The following is a 20,602-nucleotide window of genomic DNA, read 5'->3' on the forward strand; positions in this document are numbered from 1 at the left end:
CGTTCTAAAGCTTCCCGCTGAAAATGACAAGACACCCAATAAATCTATCATCAAGCAAAAACAATTCCTATGCAGAAATTCTTGCTTACATGCACGGAACACCGTTTCCACGCATACAGAGGAATGTGTTCACTGTTCACCGTTGCTTCGCATAGCTCCGCTGATATGTCCATGGGTACATCCGAGTTTCTGAGCAGAGTTTCGCAAGTGGTGTGGCTGAAGAACGGTGCTGTATCATGGGCGAATGTGGTGGGTAGCACCAATACACTCAACAAGGCTGCGACAGATGACATGTGTTCGCTTGAATCTTCTCAACGCAGCAAGTGCCGAATGGTTGCCCGTACGTGCGAGAGTACCGTCGTAGCGTCAGTCGGAAGCGACATTGGAAGCGGTCATGGCTTAGCTACATCAAAGTATGAATTTTGACTGCAAGCACGTATGTGAGCAATTATTTTTTGGGGTCTCACTTGTTATAACCACGATATGATTGTGAAGCACGCCGTACTGCGGGACTCCGGATTAAGTTTGGCCACCTGCGGCTCTTCAACATGCATCTAAGTTTAACTATACAAGTGTTCTTCCCTACCCCCCCCCCTCGCCTTACAAATCGAAATGCAGCCGCCTTGACCGGTAATCCAAACCACGCTCCCAAACCTAGAGGTGCAACACCGAAGCCGCTGGACACCATGGCGGGCCGTGTAAACGTCTTCAGTAGGATGCACTTTATTTATTTATTTATTTATTTATTTATTTATTTATTTATTTATTTATCTATTTATTTATTTATTTATTCATTTATTTATTCATTTATTTATTCATGGATACTGCAACTCTTACTTAAGGTTTTAGCAGAGTACATTTGCTGAATTTTACAAATTGGCACAACAATTAAGAATAGAACAGGGAAGGCAAGCATACGCTTTCGAAAAAAAAAAGTGGTCCACAATAAACGGGGACAAGGGCATATAATTAAATCAGCACTACATTCAAGATAATCACTGCTGGCGGTGCGCAGCAAGGAGGTCTAATGATAGTTGTGAAACAACTTCGTTAGTTAGCTTATTCCATTCGGTGATTGTCCTAGGGAAAAACGAGAATTTAAAAGTGGTATTACGGGTGGAGAAAGGGGTTAATGCAAGCAGAAACCCGCTTTAATCCTCCAATACTCGTAGGCTTGTTCAGTAAGTGCGGTCGAAATGTAATGTTTGACGTACAATCAACATTTCTTTTTCTTATGTAATATGTCAGCCTACAAAATTTTATCTTTCTCCTCTTGCTAGCGAATATTATAACATGCGCTGGTTTGTTGCCTGTTCTGCAGTCGTCGACTAACTATTTCTTCTTTTTTTTTCTTGTCACTTTCCAGGGGCTTCGGAAAGCAGGGATACCAATGCATCTGTAAGTTCCTCTTTTTTCCTTTTTTGTTTTACCTAAAGCGAAACGAAGCGGACATTATGAAGAAAATTTCTTAAAATCGTGTTTTCAACATGTGCTCTTCAATAGAACAAAAATTTTACTGGGTCCAAGCGATTTTCAGTAGTCGCCCTCCTTCCTTCCAGTAAAGTTTGAGATTGGGCTATTTGGTTCCAGTGACAGAAGGTGATCTTCAAATGTGTGAACTACCTTTGAATTAGCACAATTTAAAGTTTTCTCACGAATTTTTCGCTATATCATTTTTCAGAATAAACACATATACTGCAGTCTTTGCTGGCAAAAAATGTAAAGCATTTAAATATCATACTCTCGGGGGCTATTATAATTGAATTTGTTTGCAAATGTGGGATTTAAGCTTTACACTTATGATTCTAAGTGTACTTCGGAACTATTATACGCGTCTAGCGATAACCTATAATTACAACCAAAGAATGTGACCGACTTCTAAGAAAAGTGTTCTAAAATTAATAACAACGAAAAATATAATGATGTCCTATCTTGCTAAAAAAATCAACAGTATCTTGATGTTCTCCCGTCCGCAGCAGCGTCAGACGTTTCCTAATCTCTTTGAAGCAATTATCGTTTCAAGGAGATGCGCTAAGAGCATAACTTATGCCTTTCATCTTACTTATCTGTGCATACTCGTCGTCACCCCTCGGGATCGTAAATAGCGGGTCTGTCGCTCGCTCGAACAACTTCAAACCCTTATTTTCAACAATTTTTAGAGGTCCTCGAGGAGCAAAGCTGTTGAGAACGCCATTAGGGTGCCTGAATACCCTTCCTGACAGCGCTACGATCATCACCCAGGAAAAAAAGCGAACCTATTAGTGTGCGTTCTGTGAGATGATTAACACGCATAAGTATTAGTTCGTGTTAAAAACGTTCCTAGTTGCATAGTGTTAAAAAGCGTCAAAAAGCAATAGTCATTACCACTCTATTTCACAACTAAGACGAGGCTTAAGCGCATGAAATACATCACAGGTAGAAATGAACAGTATGACAGCAACCTCTGTATTATAAATTGACCCATTCATTCTAGCGAGAGGGCAAAGAAAATTTGGAGAAAAAACACGACACAATTTATTCACCGAAATAACGTTCCGTCACTAGGAGCGAAATCAGCAATAATATTAACTTGGTCTTCAACTTTTAATATTTATTGAGAAGGGAAGGCACATTATACCTTTGTGGTTGCATTCAGTAATTAGTACGCCTGCACGGCACGATCAATCAATCCTGGCTGCGAGTGCGCAAGGAACTATGCTCTCGCTGTAGTCCTCGCAGTAAATACGAGGAACGAGGAGAATCTATTTGAGCGAAAAAAAGCAGGGAGCTGAGGCCTAGTTGATGCTTATATCACAAGTAATTTCGAAATTTGCTGTAAACCGGTTTTAGCTTGGAGCTTGTGTGGACCTAGCAAAGATGCGGACGCGGTAGACTTGACGGGGTTTCGGCTCTACCACTGACCAGCCTCCACCCAATTCCAAGGCCCTTTTCTTCAGGCTGTATCAGCGTTTGTGAAGAACATTCTTCGAAGAAGCTTTGAAGTGCGTAGCACTTTAGGGTCCTAGGTTTTATTCTATCCATAGGTCTCCTGCGATGTGATCACGCTCACAAGCAGCTGCTCAATACAAGCCTAAAACAAGGCTATCAATGCTCAAAGCCGGGCTAAAATAAACGAACAAAGTATAAAATAATATAATTAACAGATACAACTAATAAGTAATCACAATAATTAACTTAAGATCGCTAAAGACGCTTCCTAAACATGCGGCTCACAACCGCGCCGCGCAAGAGAGGGCGCCACCGCCTCGCCAAGCGTGCGATGACTCCTCCCACCGGTGCTCCTCCAGAGTCGGTGTTACAAACTTCTGCGAAATATCATTCATAGACAGATACTAACAATAGCGGAACCGGGATCGCTGGGTGCTTGTGCTACGCACTTACTTAGGTTTCACAGTGGTGGAGATGCATTTAGCGCAGAATTTAGAGCTACACCAGTCGATACACGAGAGCGACATTAGCGCTGAATTTGAACTACATTTAGCGCTGGATGTGGTTTTTGGCGTCTTTCAGTGATGCTAGCGAGTGGCGGCAGTTCTTTTTTTTTTTTTTTACTGTCACACGAAAGTACACCTGTTTGTTCTTAATACACTATTTATATAAAACCATTTATTTTCTTGCTTTCGAAGGCGCATAAGAATATTTAGTGTCCTGTAGCTTCTGTAGCAATACAAGACATCACTTTAATTTCACCGCTGGGCAAATTTAGCGGTTGGAAAAGTACTCCTGAATGGTGTACCTCCACAAATTGTACTTTACAGAAATTCTGAAATTTTCACGCACCATCATTTGTCACCATGTCTTGTGGGAAATCTTCAATAGTGATTGAAATGACTCACTGATGAGGGACCGCATCATTTTTATTTTAATGTAATTACTGTTGTGGACAATTGCCTATGTTAACCACGTCATGTCGCAGCAAATCTGGCCGATTAAGGTAACGTTGGCTCGGATGTAAGTGTTCGAATCAAAACTACGCCGATATGACACGAACTGTGCACGCTGAAAAGAAAAATACGTGCACCATTTAGCCCTAAGTTTTCGCATTTCAATCCCTGCGTACTGTATACTTTGCAGCACTCGAAAAATTAAGGCTTCCTTTCTGGTTCCCGCGGACGTAAATGAACACAAAATTTGGCACCTTCCAGTTGTTTGTTCACACACATATTATAGCGGGCGCGCAAGAGTACACCCGGAAGAGACTGATAACCTTCTCTCCGACAGTGACAATGACAAGTGTTATTTTCTTTGCGCGGTCGGGATTACAGCTTTTCCGAGTCCGCAACTGCAAAAAATAGCGGCTGGACGTCAGTTATATTTGTGTCATTTTCGTGCGTTTGCGAAACAGCGGCGCAATGCTGACGGGAGGTGCTGTTTTTGCGGACGGTGCTCGCCGTGACACAACGCAGCTCGCCTCGGCGATAGCCAAGAACGCGGTGTTTACACGAGATCTGGCGGCTGCCCTCTTCGGAAACTGTCTGGATGTAATAAAAGAATTTTCGGGAGAGAAAGGAACGTAAATGTCAAGAAAACGCGGCCAGTGTGAACGACTAACGCGAGTGCGGACCTACGGACGAGAAAGAAAATACGCCCTGTGCCAGCACACGCAGTCATGCGATTATGCCTCGCACGACTCAATCTAACTCTCCGCGGCGCCGAGGGCGCCTGTAGGTCGGAAAAAATAGATTAGCGCCCGCTTAATGCAGTTTGCTGCGTGGCGCCAAGAATTAAACCTAAACAATGAGTAAATAAAGAGAACCGCGCTTTTGACATTGAAATATGAGCGCGATAGACGTGCTTTTGCACGCCACGTTACTGCTACAGCACGTGGTGGATTTTTCCGCCCAAGTGTTTTTAAAAAAGCCCGATGAATAAAGTTGTCCCTCCCCCATCTCCCGCTTGAGATTAAAGCGCACAGAAACACTTAAGCGGAGAGATTAGCATAGTAGAGAAGGCCTGAGTTTTACACAAGGCATAGGCGACAGACCGAAAACAAGCGATGAATTCTTATTGCATTTTAAGGAATCATGATTGCAAATTTATGCAAACATGGGGCAGGTGCGCAGACTGGACCACGCATGAGAGTAAGACATCGCGTTACCTCGAACACCATGCAGCAAAAACAAATTATACCAGTCTGTTCTCGTGCGGTTTCTTTTTTTGTTTTTCCTTCTTTTTTCTTTTTGTCACTCGCAACAACCAGCAGGTATATACAGCACCATGGAATACGGAATACCATTCCGTTGTCTCTGTGTCGTCACACTTCGCGCCAAACATCGGGGAGAGGGGAGGGGAGGGTGCTGAGGTATTTTTATATAGCCAATGAAAAGCCCTTTACGAGCGCTCTTCATTGGTCATATATAAATACACCAGGACGCCCATTTCCAAATACGCCAGGGCCATATCTGAATACTATTCGTAAAAGTGCTCTACGAGCGTTTTTCTGAATAGTATTCCGCATTCCGTGGTATACGGTACAGACGCGCTGCGGTGTCACAAAATCCTCCTCAACCCTCTTGGTATACTGCGCTTTCATAATCTCTCGAGCAAGCGTATCAATACTCTTGCGCATGGAGAGTGAGGGCTCACAAATATCGGTGAAGATTGTTACAGACTATATATAGAGAGCTAAACCATGCTATGTTGTCGATTGAAATATAGCCGCGTCCATCATAACCATTATCGTTATTATCGTTCTACTATTTGGGTCCAGTAACTGGACGAAAGACACCCCCAGCGGTGTTTATTCTACCCGTTTCTTGAGCTAGTTAACTCCAAGCTTTGCGTGCTAATTTTCTCTTTTCGTCACACTCCCGAAGACAACCAGGCATCTGCTGTATACGCATAGCATACCCAACTCTCGAGCTACACATTTCTCGTTTTAAAGCCAATTAGAATATTGTCTACCCTGGCTTACCCTCTAATCCACGCTACCATCCCATCGCGCAATACCAATTTTGGTGTATATCAAAGGAGCGAAATGGCCGCGTTGGGCTAATATTTCTTGCTTCATCGCTCGTTGCACAGTTCTTTACTTTGTCGCAGGTATCATATGACATAGTTTCTTGGACAAAGGTGGGTCGATCCCGGAGGCATTGCAAAGCAAGGTGAGGTGCTGAAATCTTACAGTGCCTCCGATCCCAGAGGCATTGCAATACCACGTTAGTTGCAGAAAGCTTTCGGAGGGGGGCGCGGAAGGTTCAAAAGGTCGACTTAGAAGATAAAGAAGATGGCTTTCGCCTTCGACTCGACTGAGGCTGATGCATAGGAACCTAGTGAGGTTTCCTTTTTCTCTTTTTTCTTTTTTTCATATTTCTGAGGTCCGTAAGACACCGAAAAGGTTGCGATTTATTTTCTCTTTGCATAGCCTGGTTATGAATCCGAAATTTCGTGAGAAAGTGTCTTTTACGCCTTAGAAAATTCGGCAGATCCCACGCATTGTGAGAATCGATGTAATGCGAAGCAGCCAGCAAAGAGCTGCATACATCGCCTTGTTTGTCTTTGAGCCAAATGAAATCATTCATGCCATGGCATGTAGTCCACTATATATAGCATGTTTGCCATGCACGCATGCATGCACAATCTAGTGTACACCATGCCAATGAAACGCATATTCTGGTATATAAATGCATGACCTGTCGCCACGCACTCGTGTCATGCCATACCAATTTTGGTATATATCACGTTAACAAAACGGCCGGAAGCGCAACATGACAATGGCATGTAAATCATACCGTACATGACATGCATAACATGATTCGCATGTTAAGACATCTCATTTATGTTCGTCATACAGTCACATCGCGCAATACCAATTTTGGTGTATATCAAAGGAGCGAAATGGCCGCGAGTGCACCATGAGTAGAGCATGCAAATCTTGCCATACATGACATGCATATTATGGTTTTTCATGTTACCACCTGTCACTAATGTTCATCATACAGTCACATCGCGCAATACCAGTTTTGGTGTATATCAAGCTATCGAAACGGCCGCGAATGCACCATGAGCGTGGCATGTAAGTCATGACATACATGGCATGCATGTCATAGTTTTCATGTTGCCACCTGTTATTCATGTTCTTCATACAGTCACATCGCGCAATACCAATTTTGGTGCATATAAATCTAGCGAAACGGCCAGGAATGCACCATGAGCGCGGCATGTAAATCATGACATACATAACCTGCATGTCATGATTTCCATGTTACCACCTCTCATTTACGTTCGTCATGCAGTCGCGTCGCGCAATACCAGTTTTGGTGTATACCAAGCTAGCGAAACGGCCGGGAATGCACCATGAGCGCGGCATGTAAAGCATGACATACGTAACCTGCATGTCATGATTTCCATGTTACCACCTCTTATTTACGTTCGTCATGCAGTCGCGTCGCGCAATACCAATTTCGGTGTATGTCAAGCAAGCGAAACGGCACGAGTGCGTCATGAGCATGACATGTAAATCATGTCGTGCATGTCATGCATGTCATGATTTTCATGTTACCACGTCTCATTTACCTTCGTCATGCAGTCGCTTCGCGCAATACCAATTTTGGTTACATCAAGCTAGCGAAGCGGCCGCGAATGCATCATGAGCGTGGCAATTAAATCATTACATACATGACATGCATGTCATGGTTTTCATTTTACCAACTGTTATTCATGTTCTTCATACAGTCACATCGCGTAATACCAATTTTGGTGTATATCAATCTAGTGAAAAGGCCGCTAGCGCATCATGAGCGTGGCATGTAAATCAGGTCGTACATGACTTGCATGTCATGATTATCATGTTACCACGTCTCACTTACGTTCGTCATACAGTCGTGTCGCGTAACACCAATTTTGGTGTATATCTCGCAAGCGAAACGGGCGCGAATGCACCACGAGCGTGGCATGTAAATCATGACATACATGTCATGGACATGTCATGGTTTTCATGCTACCACCTGTTATTCATGTTCTTCATAGAGTCACATCGCACAATACCAATTTTTGTGTATATCAATCTAGTGAAACGGCCGCGAGTGCGCCATGAGCGTGGCATGTAAATCATGTCATACATGACATGCAAATCATGATTTTCATGTTACCACGTGTCAGTTATGTTCGTCATACAGAAATATCTCGTCATAACAGTTTTCGTATGTATCCCTTCATTTAAACGGCCGCGAGCGCTCCGAGACCATGTCATGTAAATCATGCTGCACATGACATGCGCGTCATGATTTGCATGTTAGGACCTGTCATTATGTTCATGATGAACTGTTGTCACGCCGTACCAATTTTGGTATATATGAAATTAACGGAATGGCCGCAAGAGCCCAAAGGCCGTGGAATATAAATCATGCTGTTCATGACATGCGTGTCATAATTTTCATGATATGACCTGTCATTTATGTTCGTGATAAGGCCATGTTATGACACACCAATTTTGGTATACATCAGATTAACGGAACGGCCAGGGAGCCCAAAGGCCGTGGCATGTAAATCATGCTGTTCATGACATGCGTGTCATGATTTTCATGATATGACCTGTCATTTATGTTCGTAATAAGGCCATGTTATGACACACCAATTTTGGTATACATCCGATTAACGAAACGGCCAGGAGAGCACAAAGTCGTAGGCGGCTAGATAGATAGATAGATAGATAGATAGATAGATACGCTCAAAGTCGCAGAAGTTCGCTAAGAAATGCTTCGCATTTAAAAGCTTGCAGAGAAATCGTCAGATATTACGAAAGACACACTTCTAAGAGACATGTATGGAAGCCGATGCATACACCCAATACACTCACGTCGTTGAACTACCATTTGACGAGCACTTTAAGGGCGTTTCATATTGTTACGTTGCCAAGAAAGATGCAGGGTTCTTTCAGCAAACAAGGTTTATTGCAGTCAACTTGTGCTCCCCAATAGACTCAAGGAAAATACAAAATGGCGAAGAAGCAGTCAACAAAGCGACGTGCACAGCCGAGCGTCGGCAGGAAAGGAAATGGCGCGTCGTTATTTTCTGCCAGCATTTATTCATCTGCGTTATTCTTTCTAGGACCACTGGATTCGATCGATAACTCTGGTCTAGTGACAATGGGGCGAAACACTGTCCCTATCAAATCAGGTAGCCTGTACGCCATACAAAAGTGAGAGAAAGGGAAACATGCACTTCGCTTTGAACCACGGTGTAAGAATATACTCAGGTGATGACACTCTTCCACCATCGCATGCGAAACCGCAATCCGCGCGCGTCCAGATAATGTTCCGGTTCTTATCAGATGACTTGCAGAGGGCGTTACGAAAAGCGGGGCAGTCGTCTCCATAGCAACGCGCATGCTGCTGATAACGTGCTTTTTTTTTGTGCCATTTTGCTGGATAATGTGCATCCGCCAAGCGGCGTCGAGGAGCGAAATCGAGAGAGCAACAGGAAAGGGAACGGCGAGAGCGGCGGCGATGACGCAGCACCACTGTTATTCGGCTACTCGCGGGCGCTCTCCGCTTCAAGCCATTAGATGGCGCACCGCTCAACGGACCGACGACCGAACATTTTCTGGCCGCTTAGGCGCGCGTAGTGTCAACACCTGAATATTCTTACACCGTGCTTTGAACATAGATAAGACAACATGGCGCGGCCAGATGCTGGTAACAAAAAACTGAGAAATCATGCTTAGAGGAATATCACTGCACTATAACCGATTGTGCAGGTAAATTTCAAGAGCTGTGCAGTGAATGTCTGGGCAATCTCTGGCTTTATGGTCAGTGCTAGGACAGCTGATATGGGGGGAAATGTCAGAATGTCATCGTGTAAGGAAGTACTGACTGATGGAGCACAGCATGCGACATGATGTGGTGTGTGATTGCACAAAGCGCGAAGAATGTCAGTATCTTGGCATAGGCAAGCAAAATAAATATACATGCACTAAAAAATGGGTACCACTAGACAGCACCACATAGCGCACCCCAATCATATCACTACCAACGCCAGTGGCCCCTTGTTTGAGAAAAATGAGGTTGGTCTATAGATGAAAAATGGAGGCCAACCAAAAAAAAAGGCTAGAAATTTAAAAAAAAAGTATAAGCTGTTTTATTTTGTGAAAGTAGATGATCTGCGACGCTGTTTACCACACGACACAGAAGTGAGTCACGCGACACAGCAGAGTTGACACAGCCGATCACAGGTACTGCAAATAAACCGAACATGTCTGTACAGAAAGTTCTTCTTGCACTTAGCGTATGCTCCTTAAAGTTGGCAATTTGAGCTGCATGGTACTTGCGTCTCTTTGCCTGTTCTCCGTTTCACCCTATGCGTCGCCTTGTCTGGCATGCCGCATGCGTGGGGATGGTCTATTAATCCTTCTAATCGATTCACATTCAATCATCCATCACTTCAGCCTTTGATCTATGAATCCCTATCGATGAGAATTTTTGCGTCGATTAGTCCATTAATCGACATTACTTGCAGGCGCGTATGAAAGACTGAAACAGTTTATGCTGATATGAAGTTTATACAGTTCCACCTTACAAACAAAGAGCACGGGCTCTGTTTATATATATTGGCATGGGCGCAAGCCTAAAATATGCTGCAACGCCATACGGGTAGGATGCCACACGGTTATGCATGATAATTATTTTGCAGCACTATTTTAATTATTGCTATGCCCGCCGTTTGTTTGTTTCGCTATGTAGACAAGAAAGAGTCATCAGCATGACGGCGCGCGCTCTCTTCGTCGTCTTCTTCTTCGCTCCCCGAACACGTGTGCCCGGCGCGCGCTCTCCCGCTTGGCGAATTTGTCCGGCGTGGGATGCAATAACTCGGATGGGTGAGAGAACGAGGACAGAGAGAGAGGGAGAAATAAAGAGGGAGAAAGAAAGATGGACATGTAGAGAAAGAAAAGGAAGAAAAAGAAATAAAAGATGGAAAGACAGAGAAAGAACGAAAGAGAAAGAAGCGGAAACAAAAAAGATACAAAAAACAGAGATCAAGAGAGAAAGATAGAGAAGCAAAGAAAGAGAAAGAAAGAAAGAAATAGAGACAGAGGGAAAGAGATAGAAACAGGAAGCGCGAAATCGAGAGCGAAAGCAAGGGAAGAAATAGAAAAAAAAATATGGATAGAGCGACAAAGAGAGAGAAAGAAAGAAAGAGAAAAAAAAGGCACAAAAAGTAGATTTTCATTTATAAAGCTACGTGGTGCTGTGATTGCCAAGCAATGCCCCATCGAACCCGATCTATCTATCTATCTATCTATCTATCTATCTATCTATCTATCTATCTATCTATCTATCTATCTATCTATCTATCTATCTATCTATCTATCTATCTATCTAGCCGCCTACGTCTGGGCGCTCTCGTGGTTGTGTCCTTATCTTAATATGTACCGAAATTGGTATCACGATACGAGTATATGGGGAACACGATTCACAGGTAACTTGCGTGAATGAATAACGTGACTTGCGCGTCGCATACTTCATGAAACTCTTTCCACAAGTTACCTGTGGCACATACCCGCATAACACTGCCCGTGATGCACAAGTACGCACCACATGTGACGCACACTTTATATGAACTCAGGGACTTCGAGAAGGGACTCTGGAAATCCTAACGCGATATCGTTAAGGAACCCGTGTTGCAGAAACTCCATTGCCAGCGTCGACGGCGTTGCAAACTCCGTCGACGGCTCAGTAAAAACGCCTTTACATGCGTCATGCCGGGCAACGCCAATTGCGGTTGCAGTATTGGCTGTCTGCTTTTATAAAAATATAATAAACATTGAGTCCGAAAGCTATAGTCAAACGTTGCTCCAATCCACCGACGACCTCTCCTTATGCTATGCACACCATCGCACCGTGGCATGATCGTTGCGATGAAACTGACGTCGCTCTGACGTGAGTGCAGGCGTTACGTCGGACCACGAGCACGTCGACTACGCGCCTGGCAAGCCCACGATAGCACACATGTACTAAATTTACCCAACGACGTCGATCCACCTCGTAAGGTGGATCGACGTCGTTGGGTGGACGTCTAGATCGACGACTCAAAGCGAAAAATCTGGCATAAGCTGCTACTCGCTGACTGCTTCGCATGAAATCTATTTCCGCAATGCATGAGATCTACCGGAATTTTCATTCATTCATTCATTCATTCATTCATTCATTCATTCATTCATTGCTATTGCTATGAGGGCTGCTTTTGGTTGAGCGTGAACCTTGCTTGTGAGCCATCCATACCAGACAATTAAATGGCACCATTCTAGGTATTTTTGTTATCTTGCTGTCGTTTAGGTAAAGAATGAATTGGGTTCAGAATTTCTTTCTTGCGTTGGTCTTTTTTGCGTTGGCAGTAAATAAAGCTATTCTGATAGACAGCCGAGCTCTTAGGTGTAACCAGATTGATCCTGGAGGCTTTTCAGGATGACATAAGCTAGGTATGCCGCTATATGTTTGATTTCATTGAGGGTCTGACTATAGTAGCGCGAAGGACGTTTTTAAAAAAAATTTTTCGGGAGTGGCGGGACATGTAGGGAAGGGTGTTCCAGCTCCACTAACATAAATCCTAAGGATGGGCGAAGCATGCAGTGTGCGCCGGTGTTTCCTGCAGCAAAATCACTGCTTATGGGCAATGAGAAAGAGCAATCAATGTGATAGCAACAAATCAGAATGTTACACGAAGAACGGCAATAAGCTCGATACTTTCAGCGTGCCGCTCAAGGTCAGAGGACGCATGAAACGAACGCTCACAGGACGAGCGCGAACTAACAACGGTCACAGCTTGACACTTGCAGCGCGCTGCTCAAACATGATGAAGCATCCTCGAAAAGAACATACAGGTATACAGTGCACGAGCCCGAACTAACAACTGTCACAGTTAGCAGGATTGCAAGTTGGGTGAGTTGGATCGGATTCATTGCTTGAAAATGCGCGGAAAAAATTGGGGAGGGGCGAAGCATGTAGGGAAGGGTGTTTCAGCTCCGCTAACGTGAAACCTGGGAAGGGGTGAAGCATGGAGTGTGCGCTGGTGTTTCCTACAGCAAATCACTGCAAATGGGCAATGAGAGACAGAAGAGAGATTAGACACAGAGACCCACAGTCCGCTTTTAGTTAACGTGCACGCTGCGAATCTCTATTGTTCAACTACGCACAAGCGAAATCTCCCACCGGCACTACATTGCAGGTCAAGATCCAGTGCCTATAAATTCGAGGTGGCCGGTTAACTGTTCTGCAGCACGAGCAGTCGGTTTTTAGGGGCGAAGCTCCTTATAGCGGCACCCGTTCGTCCCTCATAGCGTAGTATGTAACCAGTCTTACGCTTTGACCTGCAAGGTGGTGCCGGTGGGAGATTTTTCCTGCGCGTTGTTGAACAATAAAAAATTCGCAGCGTTAGCTAAAAGCCGACTTCTTCTGTCTGTCATTCCCATTAGCAGCCATTCTTTACCTCCAAGGTAGTGCCTGGTGAGATTTCTCCTGTGCGTGATTAAACAATAAAAATTTTGTTCAAAACGCCGTTGACTGATGAAATAAACCAACAAAAGACGCCAGATGTTTTGTAAAAGCAAAACGAAAGAACGCCAGATGTTTCTAAAGCAAAACGAAAAGACGCCAGCTGCTTAACGAAAGACGCCAGATGTTTTCTAAGCAATGGTTTTCTAAACAATGAAAATTCACAGCGTACATGTAAAATTAAAGTGCGCTGCAAGTCGTCATAACTCATCGAACCTTTAGTATAAACGCGCCCGATCTCACGTCGGTGATGATGTACTGGGCAGAATTAACGGAAGATTCACGGTTTACCGATGAACCTCCGCAGCTTCGCCCACTCATCATCATTCACTCCGTGGATATGCTGTGATTTTTTTTAATCAAGAAACTCGCTTGCAGACGCTGCCTGCGTCGGCGTTGTCTCTCGCGGGCGAGGGCGCGTTCTCGTTCCTTGCGAGCTGGTAGTTCAGCGTTCGTCGTAGAAAGAGCGTTTCCGTAGTCAACGCGCGCCTTTCGCTCTCGCTCGCCACACGGCCAACGCTGACGCGGTGGCGCCCTCTCTTGCGCTCAAGCAAATAGACCGTCGCAACAAGAGGCGACGATGCACGATGCACACCGACACGCCGAGACCCTAATGTGCTCGCCCCTAAAAACGGGCAGAAGAGAAAGGCGATAAACACAGGACGACGCGCTACTAACAACTCGAAACTGTCAGTCGTTTTTTATTTTTGTTTGAGCAGCGCTGCAACCCAAGGCTCTTAGATATGTATATATTTTTTCTTGAAAACTGCGGTGCGTGGGAGTGACCCCTCCGCATCTCCTGCCGCGCGGTGGCGTTCGACGAAATGTTTAACCGCCGAAGATTTTTTTACAGTGACTGACTTCGGGGGCGACGGCGGCGGGCGCCATCGTACGCGGGAAAACCGGCGAGTGCGCAGAAATGCGGCCGTCGAAGGTGCGCCGGTCACATGCGTATTCTTATGCGCCGTTTTTCAATAACTAATTCTCTCTTTCGATCGTGGGCTTCTTTCTGATCAGCCCTTCCTGATATGGCAGGCCGATCTTTTATCGAAGCGACGACATTTTACGTCTTTCCAAGTTTCATTGTTGCCTGCATAACAATCGCCGTTGCCTGCAGCAACAGAAGTGTTGCGCTGCTAAGCACGTGGGTGAAGGTCCGATTCCCGGCATGGAGGGAGGAAAAAGTGAGGGAGCATTGCGCAATGCGATAAAAAAAGAACAGAAAGAAAGGAAGAAATAAAGAAAAGAAATCCGGCGCTTATGTTCTTGTGCAGTTATTGGTGTAGTTATAAATCCTGCACTAAATGCAGCTCCACTACTGTAAAACCGGAGCAAGTGCGCAGCACGGGCACCCAGCGATTCCCGCTGTGCTGCTGTTAGTATCTGTCTGCTCCCTCTCTTGCGCGGAGAGGGTGGCAGGCGCATGTTTTCGATGCGTTTTTAGCGATATTAAGTTAATTATTCCGATGGCTCATTGGTACTTATTTCTATTAATTATGTCATTTCAAACTTTGTTCGTTTATTTTAACCCTGCTTTGATCATTCCTAGCCTTGTTTTAGGCCGGTATTGACCACTTGATTTTGACCGTGATCACGCCACATGAGACCTAAGGATGGACGACAAGCCAGGCGCCTAAGGTGCTACGCACTTAAAAATAGTGCGTCAGGCACGCACACGCCAAGATCCGCTTGCCCGCACTTTCCTGAAGGGCCAAGGGTTCCGCAATTTTTTTTTATCTTCCTTGAGTCAATGTCTTTGTGGGATGTCAGGTCTAGTGAACGAGGAATCCCAACATAAAATCGTAACAACTGTTCATTCGATCAGCAACGGCAGCGGGCGCGCATACCGACGCTGCGCTCCTCTGCCTAGCCGGGCATCCTGTTAAGTAGCCGCCGCCGGTGACGCATACGAAGTGATTTTTATGAAAGGAGAGGAAGGGAAAAGTACAGGGCTATAACTGTCTCTCGCACTGAGGTCACCTCAACGGTCATGCACGGGGGGAATGGGAGGGGGGCCAAAGGGAAAGGTAGGAGGGGAGAAAGAGAGGAAAAAAAATTACACCATCTCCCGCTAAAGGGGACCATGAGGCGATGCGAAGCCGGAGCACTTGCACGATCGCGTTCCGTTGGCGTTCGTTGGGCATGCTACTGACCTCGCGTCGTGGAACGCGAAGAGGGACGCTACGCGCGTCGTATCTTCCATCTAGCCTGGCCGTTAATTCTCACAGGGCGAGCGGGGAACGCGGTCGACAGGCGGGCGAGAGGGGGGCAGCGTAGGAGAGGAGAGAGAAGGGGAGGGGACGCGCATGCGCTCGAGCTCATCGCGGCGTTGCGCAGGAGAGAATTTCGGCATGTCTAGCCCGCGTTTCAGAGGAAGAGTGGAAAGGGGTAGGGGAGAGGGAAAGTGGAGAGGGGAGGGGAGAGGGTGAGCGGAGAGGGGGTGTGTGGAGGGGGTATGCGCATGCGCAGTAAGTGTGGTCACGCCGCACACCACCACCACCGGATTGAGCTCCGCCTTAAGATACTTCGCATCTAAAAGAGTAGGTTGGCGCATACGTCGGGTGAGGCTAAGGTGGCGCTGTGTCATATCGGAAACGCAGTGCACCGTGTAACCGTGTTGCGCCTGGCTGGATGATAACGAGGTGGAGGCTGCGCGGAAATATGCGCAGAGTGTGTCGACACATCTGTCTGAGGGCTAGCTGAGTTAGTAAGTCTCCTGTAGTTGTCTACATAGTACCACAGAACACCGTAGTACTACATTGAGCTGGAAAATGCTATAACCGATAGGGAGCCCAAGCTCAAGTTGGGGCGCGCAACGACCGCGCGGAAATGACGCTTGCGCGCCCGAGCTCTTCGTTACTGGTGATGGATAAGTAAAGCTGTCATGGGGGCTAGTTGGTAACACTTCATGGCTTCTTCGCGCTGCCACGAAGTAGACGAAAGGACAAAAGAAAAAGTCACAGTTTCGCCTCAAGGGCGAAGCAATGAATTCAAAAGCAAGAAATTGGAATGTCACAGGTAGAACGGCAAGCAGTTAGAAACTTGCTGGGCGCTGCTGAAGCACAAAGGACGCGAGAAGACATACAAGGCGACTGCGAACTAACAGCTGTCACAACTCGACACTTACAGCGCGCTGCTCAAGCACAAAGAAGGACGCACGAAAAGAACGCTCAGGTATACATAGGACGTGCGCGAACTGTCACAGTTGTTACATCAACTAACACCTACTTTTTCTATTCTAGCTAGGAGATCACTCCTTTGCAAACGCGGCCGCTGCAGCGAGCAAAGTGACCTTCGTGTGGTGTATAGCTTCAACGCAAACTTTGCGGTGAAAGCACAACACGTACAAAATGCGAGCACGGTCGACCACGCCCTACGTGTCAAAGTGCAAATCGAAGGCGCACATCACAACCCCGGTGACACACTAGACATTTTTAGAACTGAGGACCTAAGAAATTTACGAGCCGCCAGGACGCATGCGCAGAACGCAAGCCACTCTCGGACTCTCGCGCTTTCCCAAGACCCTACAGCGCCTTCCTTTGGCCGGCAAACAAAACCGCAGAGCGCGCGACCTCGAGAGTCTGGTGCAGAGTTGCCAGTTCCGCTTATAATAAAGGGACTTGGGCTCTTTTAAAGACGATAGTCTTTCTTGGGATACTTAAACGGAGAAATTTTGGTCACAAAGGAAAGTTTATTGAACCTGTACACGCAAGCGCGAGAGACACTTATAAACTAGGCACTTATAAATTGCGTCAGTGCAACTTATACAAACGCTAGACGCAATTACTGGCTGGGGTAATACACTGTACGCTACCGAGCAACTATAACACAACAACCAAATTGACTAAAGCATCTTACTTCCCAAGAAGATGAGGAAAAAAAATAAAGAAAGAAGAGGGGAGAAAAAGGAAAGGGGGGGGGGGGGGTGTAGCACGGGGAGTCAGGTAACTTGTTTCTTTTTCCGAACTCAGTATGGCGCTGCTGGAAATTCCAGTTTCTCCCCACGTAATTCGAAAAACCGAGTGTGCCAGCGCCTTAAGAAGGCATCAACACCACTCGCTTCCAGCTCGTCAACTAGGTATCCGAAAACAATTCGATAAATACGGTGCATGGCTGGGAACGCTGCACGCTGTGGTTGCCGACGAGCTTCTGCCTGGCACCGACGTCTCCAGATCACGTACATTGTCACCATATAATAGTATCAATTGCGCAAAGTTGCCGTTATTCTTTTGGGACAGCGATGTAGCCCTAACTCCAAAGGTGCGCCAAACAAGGTGCCATACACCCTTTGTAGCAACGCATTCGAATAACGCATGCTTAGCGGTCTCGGATTGCCCACAGTTCACGCATCTATCATTTGGTGTCTGTCTGTCTTTCTGTTTGTCGGCACGTCACTCGATTCAGCCACTCGGCCAAAGTTGAACGACTTGCCCAAGGGCCAGCCATCTTGAACTGGTACGGCTGTTGATGCTTGTGTACGTTGTCGATCAAAAAGTAAATATCACGCATATCTGAGGCGCAACATCATTAGGTAAGTATTAGGTGGTGTGTTCCTTTAATAGAAAATGCATACATACGTAATTCCAAAGACCCTACTTTCTTAAGCTGCGCTGAAACTTGCCTTCCTCCGTGCCCTCTGCACGAGCTCATTGTTGTGTTTCGGTTTCTGTTCTGTATTGCACTGTACGAATGCCATGGGGCGCCGCTCTGGCATTCCTATTTTACGCAGGCGACGCGTAAATAAAAGAGTGTGTGGAGAGTACTCGTTGAGCGCGGACGTTTCTTCTGCTTCAGCGCATCTCTCCAAACCGCGTGTTCGGACTGGTTGGCGTCCCCACCGGTCGCGCTGGTCACCGCCGGTCTTCGCCTGCTGCTGCGCCGGGACTACCAGCCCGCAACATAGCACTCATGTTTCCCGACGTATTGCCAGATGGCGTCCATATCTCACGCAGCGCCTCTTCTATCGTCTTTAGACGACATTTTTTTTTCGCCGAGTCGCTTGTCGAATTTTCCAGTCGCTTGTCGCGTTTTGTTGGGCTTATTTGCATTTTTCCAGCAAATATAGTTATTTTAGTGAGCATCACGTTCAGCAATAGCGCGTTTGTCCTTCACTAATAGAGCATTTGTCGGTAACTTTGTGTAGTTGAGTGTTGAAGTCAAACATACGTTGGGGGAATCAACAAGTGAAGTTAATCATGCTCTGGCAAACATGCACTCAATCGAATGGAGACTACCCTCGAGACAATGTTAAAAGTAATTATGTACTTTCCGTCATAATTGTGCATGTTTTCGCTGTAAAAACAATGTGATTTTAAGTTTTAAGGCGCGAATAAGACACAGACGAAGAATAGGAACACACACACGGAGCGCTACTTCCAACATAGATTTATTTCGAAAGAGCACAGAACATATTTATACACCACGCGCGCCGTCAACGTGCCTCAATGCGCAGTCGTATTCAAGTAGCGTAACTCTTTTGGTGATAATAAAATGGAGGCAACGCTGACGCATAGATCACCTGATTCGATTATTTTCTTAGCCTCAATAATTAGTCGTACTGATTTATCAGGACTTCGGCCGACTACCGCGCAGGCGCTAAAGTTCGGAACGCAATGACAATCCCGGCAGTGTATCGCGAGGTGGCCCTCTCTGCCATTTCTGACGTTATTGTTATGCTTTCTTAGCCTGTCATTCAGGCACTGTTCGGTCTGGCCAACGTAACTTCTACCACACGACAAGGGGATCTCGTAGATCACGCCCTTCTGACAGCTTACATTACTTGTGGTTGATAATGCAGGCCGGAGCTTTCCTGAGGAAAGGGTTAGTCATCTTGCAGAGCCTGGAGAGTTTTAACGGGGCAGAGAAGACCACCTTTACATCAACATGATCGGCAGTTTTTTTCAAATTATGGGATACGCGGTGTACATACGGAATCACAGCAAGTTTGACATTGCTCTGGGGCGGCTCCTCACTTACGTGACGGTTCCGCGACTTCCTCAGCATCTTCTCCGCCACAGACACCAGAATGTGCTGTGGGTAGCCTGCCTCCTCAAGACGGTCAACCTGCTTGAGGAAACTGTTAGCTGCTCTGTGTGGGCAGGATTTCTTGAAAGCATTCAGCAGGCACATGTTGGCGATGCTACGTTTGACAAGCTTGGAATGGAACGAGCTAAAAGGCAGTGGTTTGTTTGCACGAGGCTCATATTGCCAACATGCATGGTCAGTTGCTAAAAACAATCCTAGATCTAAAAATCTTATAGTCGAATCTACCGAAAGTTCGTGTGTCACTATTAAGGGAGATAAAACATGTCTAAAAGTTGTCAAGGTATTAGTGACGGCTTGGTCGGTGTCCATGAACGTTTTGTCAATTAGGACTAAAAAATCATCTACGAATCTAAACACCTTGATAACACCGCTACCTTCGAGAAGGCTAGAAATGGTCCTGCCAGCGCGAGCTAAAAACAAGTCACTAAAAAAAGGCCTTAAACAGGAACCTATACAAACGCCGCTCTTTTGCAGGTATAGGCTACCGTCCCACTCCACATAGGTCGAACTCAGATACAGTTCTAGCATTGCCATGAATTTTCCTTCTGGGATACCTGCGTCATTTTGAATAGACAGGGGGCCGTATCGGTCTATGCTGTCCTGGACGCACTGAAGCAACGCATCTTTCGGCATGGATTAGTACAAGTCTTTCAGGTCAATAGAAAAAACGTCCAGGGCTACCCCTGCTTGACCGGAAAGAAAGTTAACTACTTCACTGGAATCTTTCACCCGATAAAGATCGTCAACCGTAAGAAGCCGGAACTTATCGAGCAGGAAGACGGCGAGACCTTTCTGCCAGGTGTTACGTTCTGACACGATTACTCTGAGGGGGCAACTCTCCTTGCGGGTCTTTGCACTGAAGAAGACCTCGAGAGTATCTGATTTGCTAATTTTGATGTCCCTAACCAACTTTGATAGGTTCATACTCTCGCCGAACTTCTTAGGTTCACTTTTTAGCTTTTTGATCTGGACGTTCTCGCGGCACGGAAAAACAGAACTCAACGCTTCAAGCGCTTTCACCTTGTAAAGGTCCCGTGGAAAGACGGCGAAGCCACCTTCCTTGTCCGATG

At 45.9% G+C, this 20,602-nt stretch overlaps 1 protein-coding gene across 1 annotated transcript in view; it reads left to right on the forward strand.

Annotated features, from left to right (window-relative positions):
- Nucleotides 1-20,602, forward strand: part of LOC119372409 (putative protein kinase C delta type homolog) — a 559,671-nt gene that overhangs the window by 322,728 nt on the left and 216,341 nt on the right. Inside the window, 1 exon segment of the mRNA XM_037642881.2 lies at nt 1,367-1,398. Within this exon segment, the coding sequence (XP_037498809.1) occupies nt 1,367-1,398 (32 nt within the window).

This window comes from Rhipicephalus sanguineus, chromosome 10, assembly GCF_013339695.2.
Source record: "Rhipicephalus sanguineus isolate Rsan-2018 chromosome 10, BIME_Rsan_1.4, whole genome shotgun sequence".
NCBI classification, from domain to species: domain Eukaryota; kingdom Metazoa; phylum Arthropoda; class Arachnida; order Ixodida; family Ixodidae; genus Rhipicephalus; species Rhipicephalus sanguineus.